The following is a 17,454-nucleotide window of genomic DNA, read 5'->3' on the forward strand; positions in this document are numbered from 1 at the left end:
GGCCCACTATAGAAAGGTGTAGCCTTTGTTGGGTTGGGATGTCCCAGGGATTTCCGCTCTCCTTTCTCGTCACCTGCCGTTCAAGGTGGAGCCAACACCTGATGCTGTTTCGTGTTCACTGTTTACATGTGACAAGTTTACTGAAAGCGTGAATGAACCTCTGCTCTGTGCTGCTGTTGACTGCATGTGTGTCTCTGGCGCCTCCAGCAGCAGCGGTGGCGTTGCGCCACTTGAGAGAGAGAGAGAGAGAAACTGCACTGGGTCTTTGTGGATCCAGGATCCATGAATGAATGGACGAGAACCGGTGTCTGAACAGAGAAGGCGGCCGGAGCAGACTGCGGACAATCCAACTTCACCCGAGCGTTGTGTAAAGTTGCGTTAAGAAGAAAATCCATCCACTGAGCTGCAGCTTTAAAGGCCAGGGGACGGTTTTTCCTCGTAATCCCACTCCTGCACCGATCGAGCTTCACCAACAGACGTTGCTCGGTGAACCCTGGGAGGATTTTTTTTTTCCTTTCACGCGTGCACACAGCAACAGGTCATTTAGAGCACAGTCCAAGCTGCAGCTGTGCTTCACTAGTCGTTAGACCAGCGTTAACTTTAGTTCGTGTGCACCGAGGGATGCTTTTTGCCACTCTTTTCCGCGCATTCGCCGTGATATGAACAGCATTGTGCTCGCCGCCGAGCAGATCCTCCAGTGTGAGCGCACTGCGTTTTAGAGGAGGTCGACCGTGGGAATGAGAGGAAAATGAAAATGTGCTAATTAAACATTTTTCTGGCTGATCAGCGCTGAGCCTTCCACACCGACACACGGACCTGCGAAGAGCTGGAGTTGGTGCGGGGAGAGGATTTCGAGAAGGATTGTATGTTTAGATGGTGCCAAACAAGTGGACCATGAATTCAGTTCTGCACAAATCGCCACCAAGGAGCTGGCTTGGTCTCAGATTACGCCCGAGTAAGTAAAAATTCATGAAGTCAGCTACTGACTGATCACCATCTTAATATTCGAGCGGCTGCTCAGTCTGCAGCTGGATAATGTTGGATAAGCATGCTTATTTGAGTGATTCACTGTGAGTTTGTCTTTAAGAAGTCACAAAGGAAGGGGAAGAGAGGAGCTCTCGTGGCTTTGATCGTCAGGCAGCAGTTCTTTGTGTCATGTTTTCCTCCAGTCATCAAAGTTAATGGCTGGATTTGGCAAGTGACCTGAGCAATTATCCCAGCTGGAGGCAGGAATATTTTAGTCAGACAGGACAGTACACTCTGATCTTAAGTTATGCACCTGATAAAGGATCTTGGGACAACTCAGTATACACTCAGATGATGGATATTACCTCTTGTAAATCTCCAGACAGTACAATTTACAGCAGTTCTTTTTTTCATGCACTCCTCCACTCTTTCCCGCTCATAATTTAGAAGTGCAACGACCTTTCTAGCAGTATGAGTTTATCTAACTGTTTCTCACACTCAGGTAAACTGCAAATTAGTTTCTCGTTGAGCTTTTATTGATGGAAACCTAATAAAATGAATACTTGACTCTTCTAGCTTTGAAGACTTATCAGATTGATGTCCTTGGAGTTTAGCTCCCTCTCGCTCCCCCTCTCCTTTATAGACTTTACATGTTCATGTACACTGTTTGCAGTCCATGGGTTCATGCAGTAAGTGAAGTATGCACGGAGTTAAAGTTTAGCAGCCTTAATTGGTTGAGTCTGGAACCCTTCAGTGTTCCAGGCCACCGGAGTCTTAAGTCTGTCTTAAACACACTGGTCTAATCTGGGGCCAGATGTCTAGTCTGGTCTCTGTCGTCCACAACAAAACAAAAACTGAAGAAATATCTCTGCTGTGTGCACTTATTCACTGCTGGGATGTCAACCGTGGGAAGGACATATTAGTTTAATGCTTTGTAGTATTACAGCATCATGTGCTGTTCATGCAAAGCTTGACCGTAAATGTAGAAGTGTGGTCTTCGCATGTCTTTATTTTCAGTCGATTGAGCCTAATTTGTTTGGGTCATGTCAGACTACTATCGGTACAGCCATATCGGTGATGTTCACTGATGTCAGAGGCTGAAATTGACCTCTTCCACTCATAAAGGCAACATCTGACGACCTCGCCTGTACCCTTAATGATGAGGTTTGACATCTGAGTATATATATGAAATGTCGTACGATGGCCATAAGAACAGTTTCCATGTTTTTCCAAGGGTAGCTGCATGGGCAGAGACCACCCTCGCTAACTTCTGGTGCAAACTCAAGTTATTTGGTCTGTAAGCAGACCTGAAATATGACAGAACCTGTTCAGTTTAGAGAAGAGCTTCAAAGGTTACTCCAAGTTACTTCCAAGGGGTAAAGACCTGTGTCCACAAAAGGCAAAGGCTGTTCAAGTTGGTTAGACTTTAGTTTGTGGTAGCCAATTGGATGGATAACACATTGTGATAGTGTTGTATTATGAGTTACTCTCTGATTCCGACCCCTATTAATCATCAAGTCTATTTAATATTTGAAATTAGTGGAAAAATGCCCGTAAATGTTTTCTTGTTAGAGCCACAAATCCTCGAGACAGGAGTGTGTCCAATTTCTACTTCATTTTCTTTAAATTTAATCACTTCATTAAGCTTGCAGAATAATTCACCAGCTGCTTTGTCCACTTAAGTGGTTTCAGTGATTTACAGACTTCAGAGCTGAGGTTTGCACGTTAATGCCGAACAGCAGTGGAAACAGTATTTTTAGTAGCCGTGTTTAATCACATCTCACGATCAATTAGAAATTACAGATGATGAAATTATCTTCTTCTGAGTACTTTAAGGACTTGGCGGCCCTGTGGCTTTCCAAGATGAGGCCATTCTTTTGCAGCCATTGACAGAACACTAGCCACTTTGGGGCTTTTTATCATGCCGCATGATCTTCATCTACAGATGGATTCTGTAATTTCCTTTCTGAAATGAGCCCTCAAGAAGTCGCTGCCCATGCAGGCTCATGAGAAGATGTATGACAGTTTTTCTTCTTCGCCTTTAAAACGGCAAGAAAATATATCTTACCAATAGCCTCCTTTAACAGCTGTAATGGTGCTTTTGATCATATCAAATGAGCTCCGCTGGCAGATGACGTTTGCCCAGGAAGTGCTCAGACGTGAATCTAAATCAGAACATCTTTAGCATAATAAATGGGTCTTGAATAGCAGCTAAATGGACCCGATGTTGAGCCGCAGAGCTCTCAGGGAACATCTGGAGCCTGACCAGACCTTTGAAAGTTGCGTGCATGTGCCACGGTGTGTGTTAGTGTGCGCGCGAGTGCGTATTAGTGTTTGTCTGGCTCGTGGCTCGTTACAGTTTAAACTTCCTTTTCCAAACTGTCTTTCTGTTGTTCCAGTGTGATTTTCCTTTCTCCTTTTCCCTCTCTGCATTCATGTCTTCTCCTGATGCCATTTTGTGTCACAGTTTGCTTATTTTTTTTCTTTCCTTCAGTTGCAGAAACATAATCATTCAAATTTCTTGTGTGTTGCTCCATCTCATCCTAGTATTTTTTTTTTTCTTTTAACGTATAAAAGTTTTTGGGTTTTTTGATAAAATGCAATGACTGCAAGTTGACCTCTTTTGGTACTACAGTAAATATTGGTAAACACAGTTAGCTTTTGTCTCTAGTTGAATGTGATCTGCATTGCAGACTGTACTGAACAACAATAGCTCACTTATGCAATCTTTCCCTTCCCTGTGTCTGACAGAAAATGTATTTCCTTCCTTGCATCTAATTATTTCTGCACTCCACTTCTTGCTTGTTGATTTACCCACAGCAGGGGAGTTCATGAAGGTCCTGCGACCCAAAACTTTTCTCATTTCATGTACAACCAACAGATTTTCCACATATTTGACCGTTGTGGTTCTACTGCCCTATTTCTCCCCTTTGAAGTCTTTGCTCTTGTTCTTCCTCTGGTAATAGACAGTGTGTCATTTCCACATTATCTTCTCCACTAGCTTTTAGTCCTCAGTGCATTTACTGTTCTTTTTTGTGTTTTAATGCTTTGTTTTTTTTTCTAAAAACTTGAAAAATGCAACACTGTCATAACAAAAGCAGTCATTGTGTCACTTTGTGGAACCAGACTTTTTCTTAAACGCTTAGCATTTCTAATTCTCGCTGTGAGCGCTTGATGAGCTGATGAGAACAAAGCCTTTGCCTTTAAGTCGTGATCTATTGTAAATGTAAAAAACATTGATTTCAGGTGCTTTGAGAGGCACACTGAGCAGGTGTTGTGGCCTTGCACACTTTACTGCAGTGTCAGTGTTTTTGTTTATGGCCACAGATGAAGTCATTGTCATAAACCTGCTGTCAGCTAAGGGCTTATTTTCCCCCACTGCTCTCTCACAGATCTTTTCCCATTGGAGCACTTTTAAATGATCAATGACGAACAGAAGCTGATACGCTTCCCTTCTTACGCTCAGTCAAAGTTTGCGCCATTTCAGGGCGCATTGCCTTATCGGAGAAGCAGGTTTGTTAGGCTCACAATTCGGTTGGTGCACTTCAGGGGTAGTCTGTCCATGCAGTTTTGCATCGTCACACAGAGCACAAGCTGTTGGCCTCCACTTTGCATTTTCGTTCAGTTTGCATATGAAATCTGCTCCGTTGGTCAGCGTTGGATTGAAGTCTTGTTTTGTAAATTCACGCTCCGCATCACTTTGCCAACTTCAAGCGAATAAAGGCAGCTAATGTGATCAAAAGCTCTTCCACGCTGTCAGGGCCTCATCATGTTGTAAATAGACCAACGGTGCGCTCGCTCACTTCAAACTGTGCAGCAGATAATTAGAGGGCATGTGTAAAGGTCACACACATGTGCACGCATACACGTACACGCACACACACCTTCTTTAACCAGAAACATAACTGCAAATGTTTATCTCTAAATGTGTCCTTCCACACGTGTAACCTCCACCCTGCTTAAATGACTGTTTATGTGCATTGCAGCCTTCCCCATGACAATAACTGTACTTTTCAAGAATAAGTGTTTTTGATTCCCGTTGACTCTGTTATTGGCTTCTCAACCGTAGACCCCCTCTGCAATTTCAAGCAGATTGTTTCAATTATGGGATTATTCATATCAACAAGCTGAAGAGTGGTTGTTTGTCCCTCTGAGCTGCTGGTTTAAGGATGGACTGTTAAATTACACCATGTGTCATCATGACTCACTCGCTGGGGATGGCCCCTCTAACTCAGCTCCTGAGGGTTTATATCAGCGCTTTAGATATCTTCAGAAGACATGTGGTAAAATCTACTCGTTTCAAATTCAGGTACTCGTTCACTTCTCTCATTCAGTTGTATGAAGACTTGATGATGGCGCTCAAGCAAGGTCAAAATAATTTGTGTTTGGGTTTGTTTTCATTTCGAGCGAGTGTTTTTAAGCTTTACCTTGATTTGTGATAGAAGGGAGTAACGGAGTACATGTACCGCCGTTACCTGTTTAAAATACAAAATATGAGTAACTGTATTCTGTTACATTTACCGTTTAAAAAGGTGGTATTTAGAATACAGTTACTTTTTGAAATGAATGGATTACACGGCAGTATTTTCCTGTCTCACAAGGCTATGCCCTCTCTGTTTTTGGTTTCCATGCTGGTGGAAAGTTTCCACTGGAAACCCAAACAAAACACGCATTAAGAGGCTCTAATGTCTGTGTCTCAATCTCGCGGCCCATCTCACCCTTACTTGCGGCCCGCATAATGACGTGAAGAAATATTTGTAAAAATTATTCACAAAAATTATTTAATATGAAGGCAATAGGCAGAGTGTTACAGATATAGCCCTATAAAGAATGTAGCATCATAGGCAGTGTAGTCCGTGCTGCAGGGAGAATGGACTGCCATACACGTTATGTGTCTGTGAGCAAGGGAGGGAGAAAAAGGAGAGTCGAAAAGTACAAGCTGTCACCGAGCAAAAACGGGAGCTGGAAGCATGTAAATATAATAACCACTGCAGCCAAGAAGAGTGCCTGACGAGCCCAGCTGTAAATAAGTTGTGAGATTTATTCATGATAAGGGGGAAAAGACCCGGGAAAACTTAGTTAACGATAAGAATGATTAAAGAAATTCAGATTAAAAACCCTGAAAACCATAAACACCCAAGCCTCAACTCTCGCGGCCCGGTACCAAACGACCGGGGGGCCCGGGGGTTGGGGACCGCTGATATAAGGTATACGGTGAGATGGAGGCAGATGAGACTCTGTGGTGAATTACTGGGACTTTAAAGCTTTATCTAAATTTACTTTAATTTCATTGGCCACTGGAATATAAAATCTACATGTGTTGAATCAACAGTCAGATTGTATTATAAACAAGTTGGCTGGTTTGTTTGGTTTTTTTAATTGTTGTTTATCAACCCTGTCTCTTATCAGGTCTCAGGTGTCGCCCTGTCTTGGTGCCTTATAAAGTCCTCCATGCCCTACACTGAAATACTTTATGAACTATTTAAAGATTGCTGTAAAATCTTGACACTTTTACAGTTTCTAGGGGAAGAATCCTAATGACTCTGCAAGGCTGAGCTCAACCACAGAATACAGTGTCAATAAATTTTGTCTACACATTAATGTTCCCCCTTCAAGGTGAACTGTAATAACTTTGGTGGGCCTCCTGACTTTTTATCAAGCGCTAGTGTGACTCAGCACTTTATTTTGTCCAATACTTTTAATCGAGCATCCACAAAGAATAATAACATCTCTGTCCATGTTGATTTTGTTACTGATTCCTTATCAGATTTCTGTGTATAGGCTGCGCTAAGACAGGTTTACATCTCTGAGTCAAAGAGTTCGGCTTGGAAAAAAGGCCCGCCTGTTTCTCAGGTCTGCTACCAGTTTGACATCATTGCCCTGCGATGCACGACTGCCAAAAAGACCAGGCCAGAAAACCATGGCAGATAAAAGGAACTGATTAAGCATATGACTCGATATCTGACTTGATATCTGTTTCTATTCCTGTCAGTTCTAATTAGCACTGAATTAGTTTATAAGTAAGTTAACTGGCGTTTTCTCTTTTTAAATCGTAGCCTAAAATTAAGGTGACCTCTTCATATATCTTGACTCGTTAAACAAATACTACAGAATCAAAGAGATTTGTTGAGAATGGCCTGAAATGCAGAAGAGTGTGATAATACTCACAGCCCGATATTTGCAGGCTGTGTTACACTCGACAAATCCGTTTTTTATTTCTCACCTGAATTATACTCATAAACACTAGAGGTGGGAATCACCATACATCCCACGATACGATATTATCACAATACTTGACGCAGGATACGATATTATTGCAATTTTTTTAAAATATTTTGCGATATTCAAATTCTGTACATAAAGGTAAACTTTATCAATATTCATTTTATCTTTTTTTTTTTTTTTTAAAGTTCTATTTAAATTTATTTTTTTCACAAATCATGGTCACAATACATAATGGAAACGTTGCCATTATACACAAAAAAAGAAACAAAACAAAACAAACCAACAAACGAACAAAAAAGAACCCCCCCCCCCCCCCCCCCCCCCCCCCTCCCCACCCGAGGCTCATGTAAAGAGAAACAAAACAAAACAAACAAAAAATGTATGTCACACATCTGGAAAATACGTTTTTATATAGTCAATAAATGGGTTCCAAGTCGCAGAGAATTTTTGTTGTGATGGGAGAACTCTGTATCTAAGTTTTTCCAGTGGTAAAAAGAAAAGCACCTCCTTTAACCATTGTATGTATGAAGGAGCCTTATCAGACTTCCAGTGGAATAGAATAAGTCTACGGGCAAGCAAATGCTATGGCATTTTCCTGAGATTTACTCGTTTTGTATTGAGATGGCATAACTCCAAAAATGCCAATGCGGAAATCAAGCACTAAGTTCTGCGCACTGATATGAGATAATGCTTTAAATATATTTCCCCAGTAATTATCCAGGTTCGGACAAGACCACATCATGTGACCCTCATTTGCTGGATTATGTCCACACCTGGGACAGGCAGGATCGACTTCTGGGAAAAATTTTGAAAGCCTCTCTTTTGTATAATGAAGACGATGAAGAATTTTAAACTGAATTAAACCATGGCGAATGCAAAAGGAGGAAGTATGTATACGATTTAAACAAGATCTCCACTCATCATCAGATAAATCCACCCCAATGTCTTTTTCCCAATTATTTTTAGTTTTTTCCCAAGTAATAGGCCTTCATTTTATCTAATATCAAAGTCTCGCACTCAGTCTTTCTCTCATTTCAGTTATATTGTTGACAAACTGAACGGTTTGTATTACAGTCTAGTCCAACTTAACTGAATGCAACCATCTGGTACAATTATAGCTATTCTGAACTATGCAAATTTATGAAAACTATGCAGCCCCTTCAGCAACTGAAGAATTTGAAAGTAAATTAAAACAAAATATAATTTTACATTAAATAAAAAAGTTTTAAACTTAATTAAAATAAAACATGTCTTAAATTAAAATAAGTCATAATGTCATGTTTATTGCTGCCAAAAATAAGGTTAAACACATTTGGACAGTGAAGGAATGTCAGGATTCTTGCTCAGAAAAAGGATCAACATGCTCTGAAGTCAAAATATCGATTTCTGCTGTCCCTGTATCGATACATTATTAGCAAACAAAATATCACGATACTACACAGTATCGATTTTTTTCCCCCCACCCCTAATAAACACCTTAGTGTTGTGGGCATATTAGCATAGCGACATGTGCATTTAGCTCATAGCACAGTCTAACACAGCTGCAGGCCCTGCAGAGCCTGCTGTCTTTCAGCAGCGACTGAAGAGCTAAAAGCAGAGTAGCCAGACAAATGGTGCCCAACTGACAAACTGACAGCAGTAATGATGGATAAAGAAACATAATTTATTTTTCATTTAGTTGAAGACAAAAGGAAATGAAACCAGACAGTATGTTTTGATGATCTTCTCCATAGTCCAATAGTCCTGTGATCCCTCTGCGAGACTGCTAATAACCAATAAGTCAGTTTCATGGTGTTTCTTTTTTTTTGTTTTGTTTTGTTTTTTAACTTTTACATATATTTCCGCCTGTGCGTCTGTTTGCTTGTTCAACCTGTACAAATGTGTAAAACGGCTCATCTGTCTCGCCTCCACCCTTCACCGCACCTTCCCCACACACAGCTGAATCTTTCACCAGCAAAACGCACATGATGAAACAAAAAGCGGAGGAGAGTAGCGTGCGTGTGTGCAAAGCCATAGTTGACTCTAATTTATAGTCAAAACAACAGTCAAAAATACCCTTCACTTTTCTCTCATTTTGAGATGATGACGATGGATTGATGTTGATTTCAAAGAGTGGAGACATGTGCGAATGAAATTTTGTGTGCGTGTCTGTCCGTCTTATGAGTGCAGGCATTACAGAAAGCAGATTGAATTATTAACCCTGGGATAGCTTTGTAACCTGTCCGGACTGGGCCCACCTTTTGCCCGGTGACAGCTGGGTTAGGCTCCTGTCCAACCCTGACTTGGATGGGTGAATCCAAAAGTATTGATTTAATCCAAAGTCTCTGAGATCATCATCCTTTGGCACAACCTATGTGTGACTGGTTATATATTAAAAACAAAAAAAGTTCCTTCAAATCATATAAAGCACAAAAGTAATAAAATATAAAAAATGGAGTCAAAGCAGGTGGTGTGCATCGTGCAAAGCACAGAAGCCAGATAAATTGTATCCAAAGAGTAGAGAAATGTGTCTCAGGCTCTGGATAGAATGGAAATGTGCCTCTTGCAAAAGACAGGTGAGTGATACATACCCTGAAACGTATCTCGAATACGCAGCCTCTTGGCAGGTTTGATGTGCACATTAATATGTGCTGCTTTTCCTTAAATGTATTAATCCATATGTAAAATCAGAAATGGATAGTCTTGCTGGAAGTTGCTTTTTGGTGAGGCAGAAACTAAATCATTTGTATTTTCTTCTTTTTTTCGAGCATTCACACAGAGACGTCTTTAACTGCTCTTAGTTTGCTGGTGAGAGGTTAACCTCAGCCTGTTTGATGGGCCACCTTGCTAAATATAACCCCCAACCTCCTCCACATGGGCACGCACAAGCCTTCAACTGCACTCCCTCTGTCGACACTCAGACTTACACACTTTTTTCCCCCCTTGCTGCTCACAGTCCAAAAGTCTCATTTACAGTCTTGTCATACTGCAGCCACTCGCTCACTCGTTCCTCAACACACCATTAATACTTTAGTGAGTGTGATCCTGTTGAGCAGCCAGTTCATTCAGGCTTGACACACTAGGACGTTTTGCTTGCTATTTTTGTCTTATGCTACTACGATCAGTTGGAGGCAGCTGAATTAACATTAATATTTGTAGTAATATCACCTCTAATTAGTGTGTTGACTTAAAGGTTTATAAGCAGTGCTATACTGGATTAAATGACTACTGAGGCATTTAGAAAATATTCTTACTGCTAGGGACTTCTGCATGGTGTATATAAAGCAAATGCACTCAATAGACATTTTATTAGGTATACCTTGCAAGTACCAGATTGGACCCCATTTAGAACTGCCTTAATTTTTCATGGTACAAGGTGCTGGAAACATTCCTCGAGATTTTGGTACATGTTGACATGATGGCATCAAACGGTTGATGCAGATTTGTCAGCTGCACATCCATGATGCAAATCTCTCATTGTACCACATCCAAAAGGTGCTCTGTTGCATTGAGATATTGTGACTGCAAAGACCATTTGAGAACTCACTGTCATGTTCGAGGTACCAATCTGAGATTATCTTTATAAAAGGACAGCAGCCATCAGAAGATTTGTGTATAAAGGCCATGAAGGTGGTCATAAAGGGATGGACAACAATACTCTGATAGGCTGTTGCATTTAAATGTTGGTGCTAAGATGTGCTAAGAAAACCATTACACTATGATCAGCTTGAACTGTTGATGCAAAACAGGATGTACCCATGCTTTTATGGCCTTTACACCAGCGGTCCCCAACCTTTTTTGCGCCACGGACCGGTTTATGCCCGACAATATTTTCATGGACCGGCCTTTAAGGTGTCGCGGAGAAATACAACAAAATAAAACTAGTACCGGTACCGAAAAAAAGTAAATTTATTTATAACAAACATAAAAAGACCAAGGAAAACCGAGTAAACGATAACAAAATAACGCTGAAAACCGATAAAAACCCTGAAAACTATACATTTCACACCTGAGCCTCAACTCTCGCGGCCCGGTACCAAACGACTCACGGGTCGGTACCGGTCCGAGGCCCGGGGGTTGGGGACCGCTGCTTTACACCAAGTTCTGACCCTATCATCCAAATGTTGCAGCAGAAATTGAGACTCGTCACATTAGAGAATGTTTTTCCATTCTTCTGTTGTCCAATTTGGGTGAGCCCATGTGAACTGAAGCTTTTTTTGGTTTTTAGCTGACAGTGGCAGCGGTGTGGTCTTCTGCTGCTGTGGCCAATCTGCGTCACAGATGTTGTTTTGCATACCTTGGTGGTAACAAATTGTTATTTGGGTTGTGGCTGCTTTCCTATTAGCCTGAAAAACTCTGAACTTTCTCCTTTGACACAATCAGCTAGAGATCAGCAGTTGGTGAAATACTGAGATCAGGGAGTCTAGCACCACATTTACTTAAATCGCCTTTCTTCCTTATTCTGATGTTCTGTTTGATCTTCAGCGGATCATCTTGAGTGACTCCCTGGCTGTATCCCAATTCAGGATCTGCAGCCTTAAAGTACGCAGCCTTAACGGTCCACAAGGGCCGCGTACTCAAAGACCGCTAAAGCCGGAAGTGCGAGGCTTGTGAAATGGCACGGTCTAGCTTCCATCGCGCTGCCCAGGTTGCCTAGCAACCATGATACTAACAGCTGGAAACGTTTCATACAGCATTGAAAATCTTTTGTTCATTTGTTTGTTTGTTTCTACATGAGCTTTGATCATTCTCTGTAGTTTTTAGGCAAAATTATCCACACCCACCGCCGCGCTATGCATTCTGGGATATGTTGGGCCACGAAGTCTACACTGCCACATCCTTAAAATTCAGGGAAATGAAGGACGCATTTGAGGGCCGCATTTCGAGCAGCCTTCGAATTGGGACAACCTTCGTCGCGTCGTTATGACATAATCGGCCTTAAAATGCGGTCTTTAAGGCTGCAGACCCTGAATTGGGATACAGCCCCTGCCTAAATGCACTGAGTTGCTGCCGTGTGATTGGCTGAATATCTGATCAGCTAATCACACGCCTGTTGAACAGGTGTACCTAACAAAGTAGCGAGTGAGTGTAGAAGCTGTTAGCATAGCTTTGCATAAAGAGGAAGAAATGAACCTTTTACTGCCTGATATGTTTTAGAAACCCAGTTTGTTTTTTACATACATATGAAAATATAGATGCTTCTGTCACCACAATAGTGTAAAAGGAATCTTTGTTCCCTTGTTGCATGCGTATATTTCTTTTTAGGGATTTTATTGTGAAGGCTCACTTTGCACTGCAATAGAAGGGTTTCCAGCAAAGCACAGAGACAAACCTCAATCTGTCAAGTAGTGTTAATTAGTGAGCTATGGAAATGAAGACCTTTGTCGTTTATTATGCTGACCATCTCCTGGCTGTAGCTACTTATCAGGCAGATATGATGCAAAGTTCTTATCAAACTCTGAGCATAACAAGTGTCAGTCAGGGTCAAACTGTTCCTTACAATATCCTGGATGATAAGATCAACATCTTTGCAATAATAGGGCTGTCATCATACTACTGCTCCTTCTGCTGTTATCTTTACAGTACCAGAGACTGGTTGAGGACTGCCATTCATCATTACATTGCTGAGAGACGCGCACTTCGAAACTTTGCACTGGCATCAAGATTTCTGCCCTAAAAAGTTTACATTTATCAGAGGGAATGATTGATATCCAGATCAGCTGTTCGAAATCCTTCATTTTCAGCCATGTTTTGTGTGGTGTTTATTTTAAGATGGGTGAGAATGACTCAAGCAGATGGGAATGCAGATTTGTAACACCTAGTCCACGGATGTTATACATGAATGTTCTGCTTTAAAAGCCAGGGGCAGAGCCGCTGAGCTTATAAAAACAGTTGCATAATGTCTTCTGTTTTTCTGAGATTCTTTGTTAAGTCTAAAGAAATAATCCTGATTATTTTATAGCGATTACATCAGGTTTATTTTTAGCTTGAACTTGTGACTTGACTTTTTTGGAGGGAGTAGGAGTGTGGAGATCAAAAATGAGGGTTTAAGAGGCAGGGATGCTGGTGGTTTTTAGTACTCGAGGCTACTTCTTGAAAGAGCAATGCAAACTGCTGGAATACCTATTTGTGACTGGAAACCTTTGTCAAACCTTGGCAAATTATACATAAATCAGGCTGTGTAATCTTGGTAGAAAATACAGATTCCCTTGCATTTTAGACTCATCTCCAATTGTAGCCTCTGAAGGCAGTGGCCAGGATATCTGGATCCCAGATAACGGTTGAAGACTGGTTCCTGTTCCCTGCGCCAGTCATTGTTTATGAATGTAGCTAAATTAAAACATGCTAATAAAAAAGGTTCAAATGACCCTTTGGTTTTAAGATTGTGCGTGTGCACCTGCATGCAACAAAAGCCTGCTCAAAAAACATGTGCAGTCAAACTGATCAGACTCTTCCACAAAACCCAAAGTTACCCATACCAAAAGTCTTTTCATAGGGATTAAACTTTGACTGGACCTGAACATGCACAGTCTGCCAGCAAACACCTGCCCAGCCTCTGAAAATGTGTTGTCACTGTACAGAAACCATTTCTAGATTCTAAATTATACACAAATATTCTGTGTATGAGATCAGACATAAAAGCATTCTAGTGTCAGTATTGGTGCCATACCTGAGCAGGTATTTTCTGTTCTTGATAGGACTAAAGAAGTGTCTTTTTATTAAAAGCTGAGCTGATGGATGATGATGAAAGCGAGGCTAATATCTCATCTGCTTTCAGCTTTGTTTCTGTAGTAGGTGGAAATTGGCCCTTGTATTTGCTTCCCAGTTCTCATGCTGCACGACTGCGCTCTTCATTAAAAGGGAAGCTGCGTGCTCAAAGCTGCTTCAGATTATTACCATATGTCTGCAAAGCCCGGCGCTGAGCAGAAAACCAGCTCCCATCCTACCCTCTAATTTCTTATCCCAAAATTGGACATGTGGGTCGCTATGTGTGACAACGTCCCTCCCTTCCCCCGGCCGGCGCAGCACATTCTCACAGTATTTCTTCTCCCATTTTAGATGCATAATAGCAGTGCATCAACCTTTAAGCAACCCTGGAAAATATTATGTCTTGATTTGATATCTAACTGCATGTTGGTTTAACCCTTCAGCTGTTTTTCCAAGATATTAGAGGATCGGAGTGCGTTGTCTCACTCGGGCGTTTTGCAACTGGACTCCTTTTGCTCATTTCCGAGAGGCTGATGTGTGCGTTCTACCTCCTCAGAAATATCTGAGCTCATGCTCCACAGAGCTGGTGCATTCATAAAAACGAATAAATCTTTCAGGAGACATAAAGGGCGCGGGCACTAATCAATGCAGAAAAATGTCAGCCTTTTACAGTTTGAGCAAAACATAAAGAAAGTCCGCTCTGGATGTAGGAGGAGGCCTAAAAGAGATCTTTGTGTCACCCAGTCCAAAAGCCATTGGCCCACATTGCCCGTCCCAGCATGCAACTCACCTCTGCATGAATAAAACACTTGTCTGATGGAGTGGGCAGAAAGCCCCCCTATCTCCAGGAGATCCTACACAGGGCTTTAACATGAGCAGCTTGCCTCACACGCCAACTTTGCACAGTTTGAGAAACTTTGTCATGGCTAAAGTCAAACCTCAGGGAAGGCGACGGCAAAGGAAACTTGCTCCTTGAGATGAGATGAGCAACACCCTTTTTAGCAGTTGGTTGTCTGTAATTTAGTTGGGAAAAGCTTGGATAAATGGATTAGAAGAGGACAGCATTTGGTGCTTGACAGCTCCTGGTGGGCGGCTTTAAGTGGATGATTAGCAGAGAATCTAAAAACCTACAGGATCAACAGGACGATGCAGTGAACAGACGGTTCAGAGACATTTATTGGTCTTTGCTTTGTGGGATCAGATGCAGTATTAAATGTTGCTTATTTTTAAATGATAAAAAGTTTGTTGCAGTTACAGAATTGATACTGTTGTCCTCTGGAAATATAATTGTAGTTGAAGGAAGTGCATTTGCTCACTTGGACTCGCTGTAAAGTAGGATCAGACTTAGGAGGTTCAAAGCAAGTTTTAGCAAGCGCAAGCTGGATGAGGTAATCGTGCAGGTGGAGATTACAGATGAACATATTGGCAGTTGGCAAAGTTGAAAGCAGAGTTGGCTGGCAGGCTTTGTCTTTAAAAATGGTCAAAGAAAAGGGAGTAATAATTGTCTGCAGAGCTTCAGATAATTGTTCAGTGGGGGAAGGGGCCATGGGCTGCTCAGACTTTTCAATTTCACATGCAAAGTATGGGCAAACGGCTAAATTATACTCATCCCTGTAAAATATTTGCTTGTCGAAGAAGTCACAATGTTCCTCTACTGGAAGAAGCGTGGTGTGTACGAGTTGGAGGCTTTGCCATCTCCTTTCAGCGAAGGGTTAATGGAGCGCTACTCCTGGTCTTCATCCCTGGACGTCATCCATGATCTGTGTGGTAAGCTGAGGAACCAGGTCACCTGACTTAACTTTTGGATTAGTGTTTGTGTGTCTGGTTTTCTGCACAACAACACAAGGATGAGCATTGCATTGGTTTGTGTTTGTTTTACTTTGGATTATTTTAAAAGATTGAGATGCCAAATATGCCACAGAAATTAATTAACCAGCCCCATTTCACTAATCACCACAGGGCAAATGTCTTTGTACACTTCAAAATGTACTAGATTACAGATTATTACAAATTGTTTGTCCCTGATCTGCTTTCTTTAAGACTGCAAAGCTCAAAGCTGCTTTTTGGAACCAGCCTTAATAGTGACGGTGTGAATGCTGGCTCGCTTTGATGTAGAACATGTTTGCTGTGTGCACGTCTGAGAGCCAAACGCTAAAATCTTCACGCGCACTCAAGTTTACGAATCTTAATGTGTCCAGTATGTGTCTGCTGAGAAAAAACCCACCAGACTGGTTACATTTAGGCTCAAATACACCGTCTTTCATGCTAATTAGTTAATTAAAAACAAAAGGAAATTCCTTTGCTTATAAGATGAGCATTATTCATTATGAAGGAAAAAAGAAATGGACCAGCAGTTCAGAGCTTGTCCACTAAGTCGCATCCGTATTTCACTGATATGATCAAGTGATCCTTTAACATTCATAAGAAATAACTCTGCATTGTTTTATGTAACTTTTCTGCAAGAAAAAAAAAAGATCACTTTCATTTTGAGTGAAGTATTTTATCCCCATTATGGAAAGGCTTTTTTTTTTTTTCCATTGCTCTGTTCTTCCGTGGAAAGCACTCAGTGACCTGGCATGAAGACAGCCTCACATGAGGTAGACAAGAGGGAAAGAGCGGATGAGACCAGCTTCACAGATGAAATATTTACCATGGAAGAAGTGCGTAACAGCACTGAAATCCTCCCCTGTCTCCACTCTGTGCTTTTCTTTTTTTTTTTTTGAAGTGGCACAGGGGCACTTGCTTTCCGCTGTGTCCCCTCTCCCGCCCCTCCCGATTTACGCCATTAGTGAAAGGGAAGTGATAACACACGGCTGTGGAGGAATGTTCTTCATCCTGTCCTCTTTGCCAGCCAGCCTTTTGGAAATCGCACTGATTTTTAGTCAGTCTGCCTGCTGAGGCAGACCTGTTTGGCAGACGAAGAGAGGAGCTAAGAAGGGTACAGTCAGGCTGTGATCCTTACATTTTTTTTCTCCATTTCTGTAATTAAGTCCTGAGCTTCTACTGAAAACATTCTCAACTGTATGCTAGCTGTCAGCTTTAGCTTTATATTGTTACATTCACCAAAATGGAAAAAAACAAAAACTTGAATCCAGAATTCAATCATTTCCATGGATTATCTTATCTATCCGGTGTTCTGGGAATCCATCCTACCTGACAAACCATCCTACCCGTTGTTTCTGCGCATGCGCACAACACAAAATTAAGTGGCAAACCATCCTAACTTTGTTAATAAGACCTACAAGCATACTTTAACGGGTAAAATGAAGTGGCAAACCGTCCTGGCTTTGAGTATGAGCTACAGCCATACTCTGATGGGCAAAGTTAAGTGACAGACCGTCATACCTACTTACATTTGTGCTAGAATTACTCTGTGACAGCAGAAATGTGCATAAACTACTTACGGTCGGACGTTTTGCCAAAGTAGGATGGTTTGTCAGAACACCGGATCTGGTTTTTTGACATATTTTCAGCGGTTGAAATATGACCAAGAATCTAATTGTGCTGGCAACTCTGTGAAGCTGTACCACGGCACAGCGGTGCTCGACTTTTACACTAATGTCGCCGTATTAAGAG

At 41.6% G+C, this 17,454-nt stretch overlaps 1 protein-coding gene across 2 annotated transcripts in view; it reads left to right on the plus strand.

Annotated features, from left to right (window-relative positions):
* Positions 1-225: 225 nt before the first annotated feature.
* The window catches only part of plekhg5b (pleckstrin homology domain containing, family G (with RhoGef domain) member 5b), an 82,435-nt gene continuing 65,206 nt past the window's right edge, over positions 226-17,454 (plus strand). Inside the window, exon 1 of one of the 2 annotated variants that reach the window (XM_087834363.1) lies at positions 226-955. In XM_087834363.1, the coding sequence (XP_087690489.1) occupies positions 874-955 (82 nt within the window). In that variant the 5' untranslated portion in view covers positions 226-873. Of the gene's footprint in view, positions 956-15,492; positions 15,646-17,454 lie in introns of those variants that run through there. The other variant, XM_087834361.1, reaches the window with a different exon arrangement.

The sequence above is a fragment of the Neolamprologus brichardi genome, chromosome 20 (genome assembly GCF_056152115.1).
Source record: "Neolamprologus brichardi isolate AB-2024 chromosome 20, ASM5615211v1, whole genome shotgun sequence".
Classification (NCBI taxonomy): domain Eukaryota; kingdom Metazoa; phylum Chordata; class Actinopteri; order Cichliformes; family Cichlidae; genus Neolamprologus; species Neolamprologus brichardi.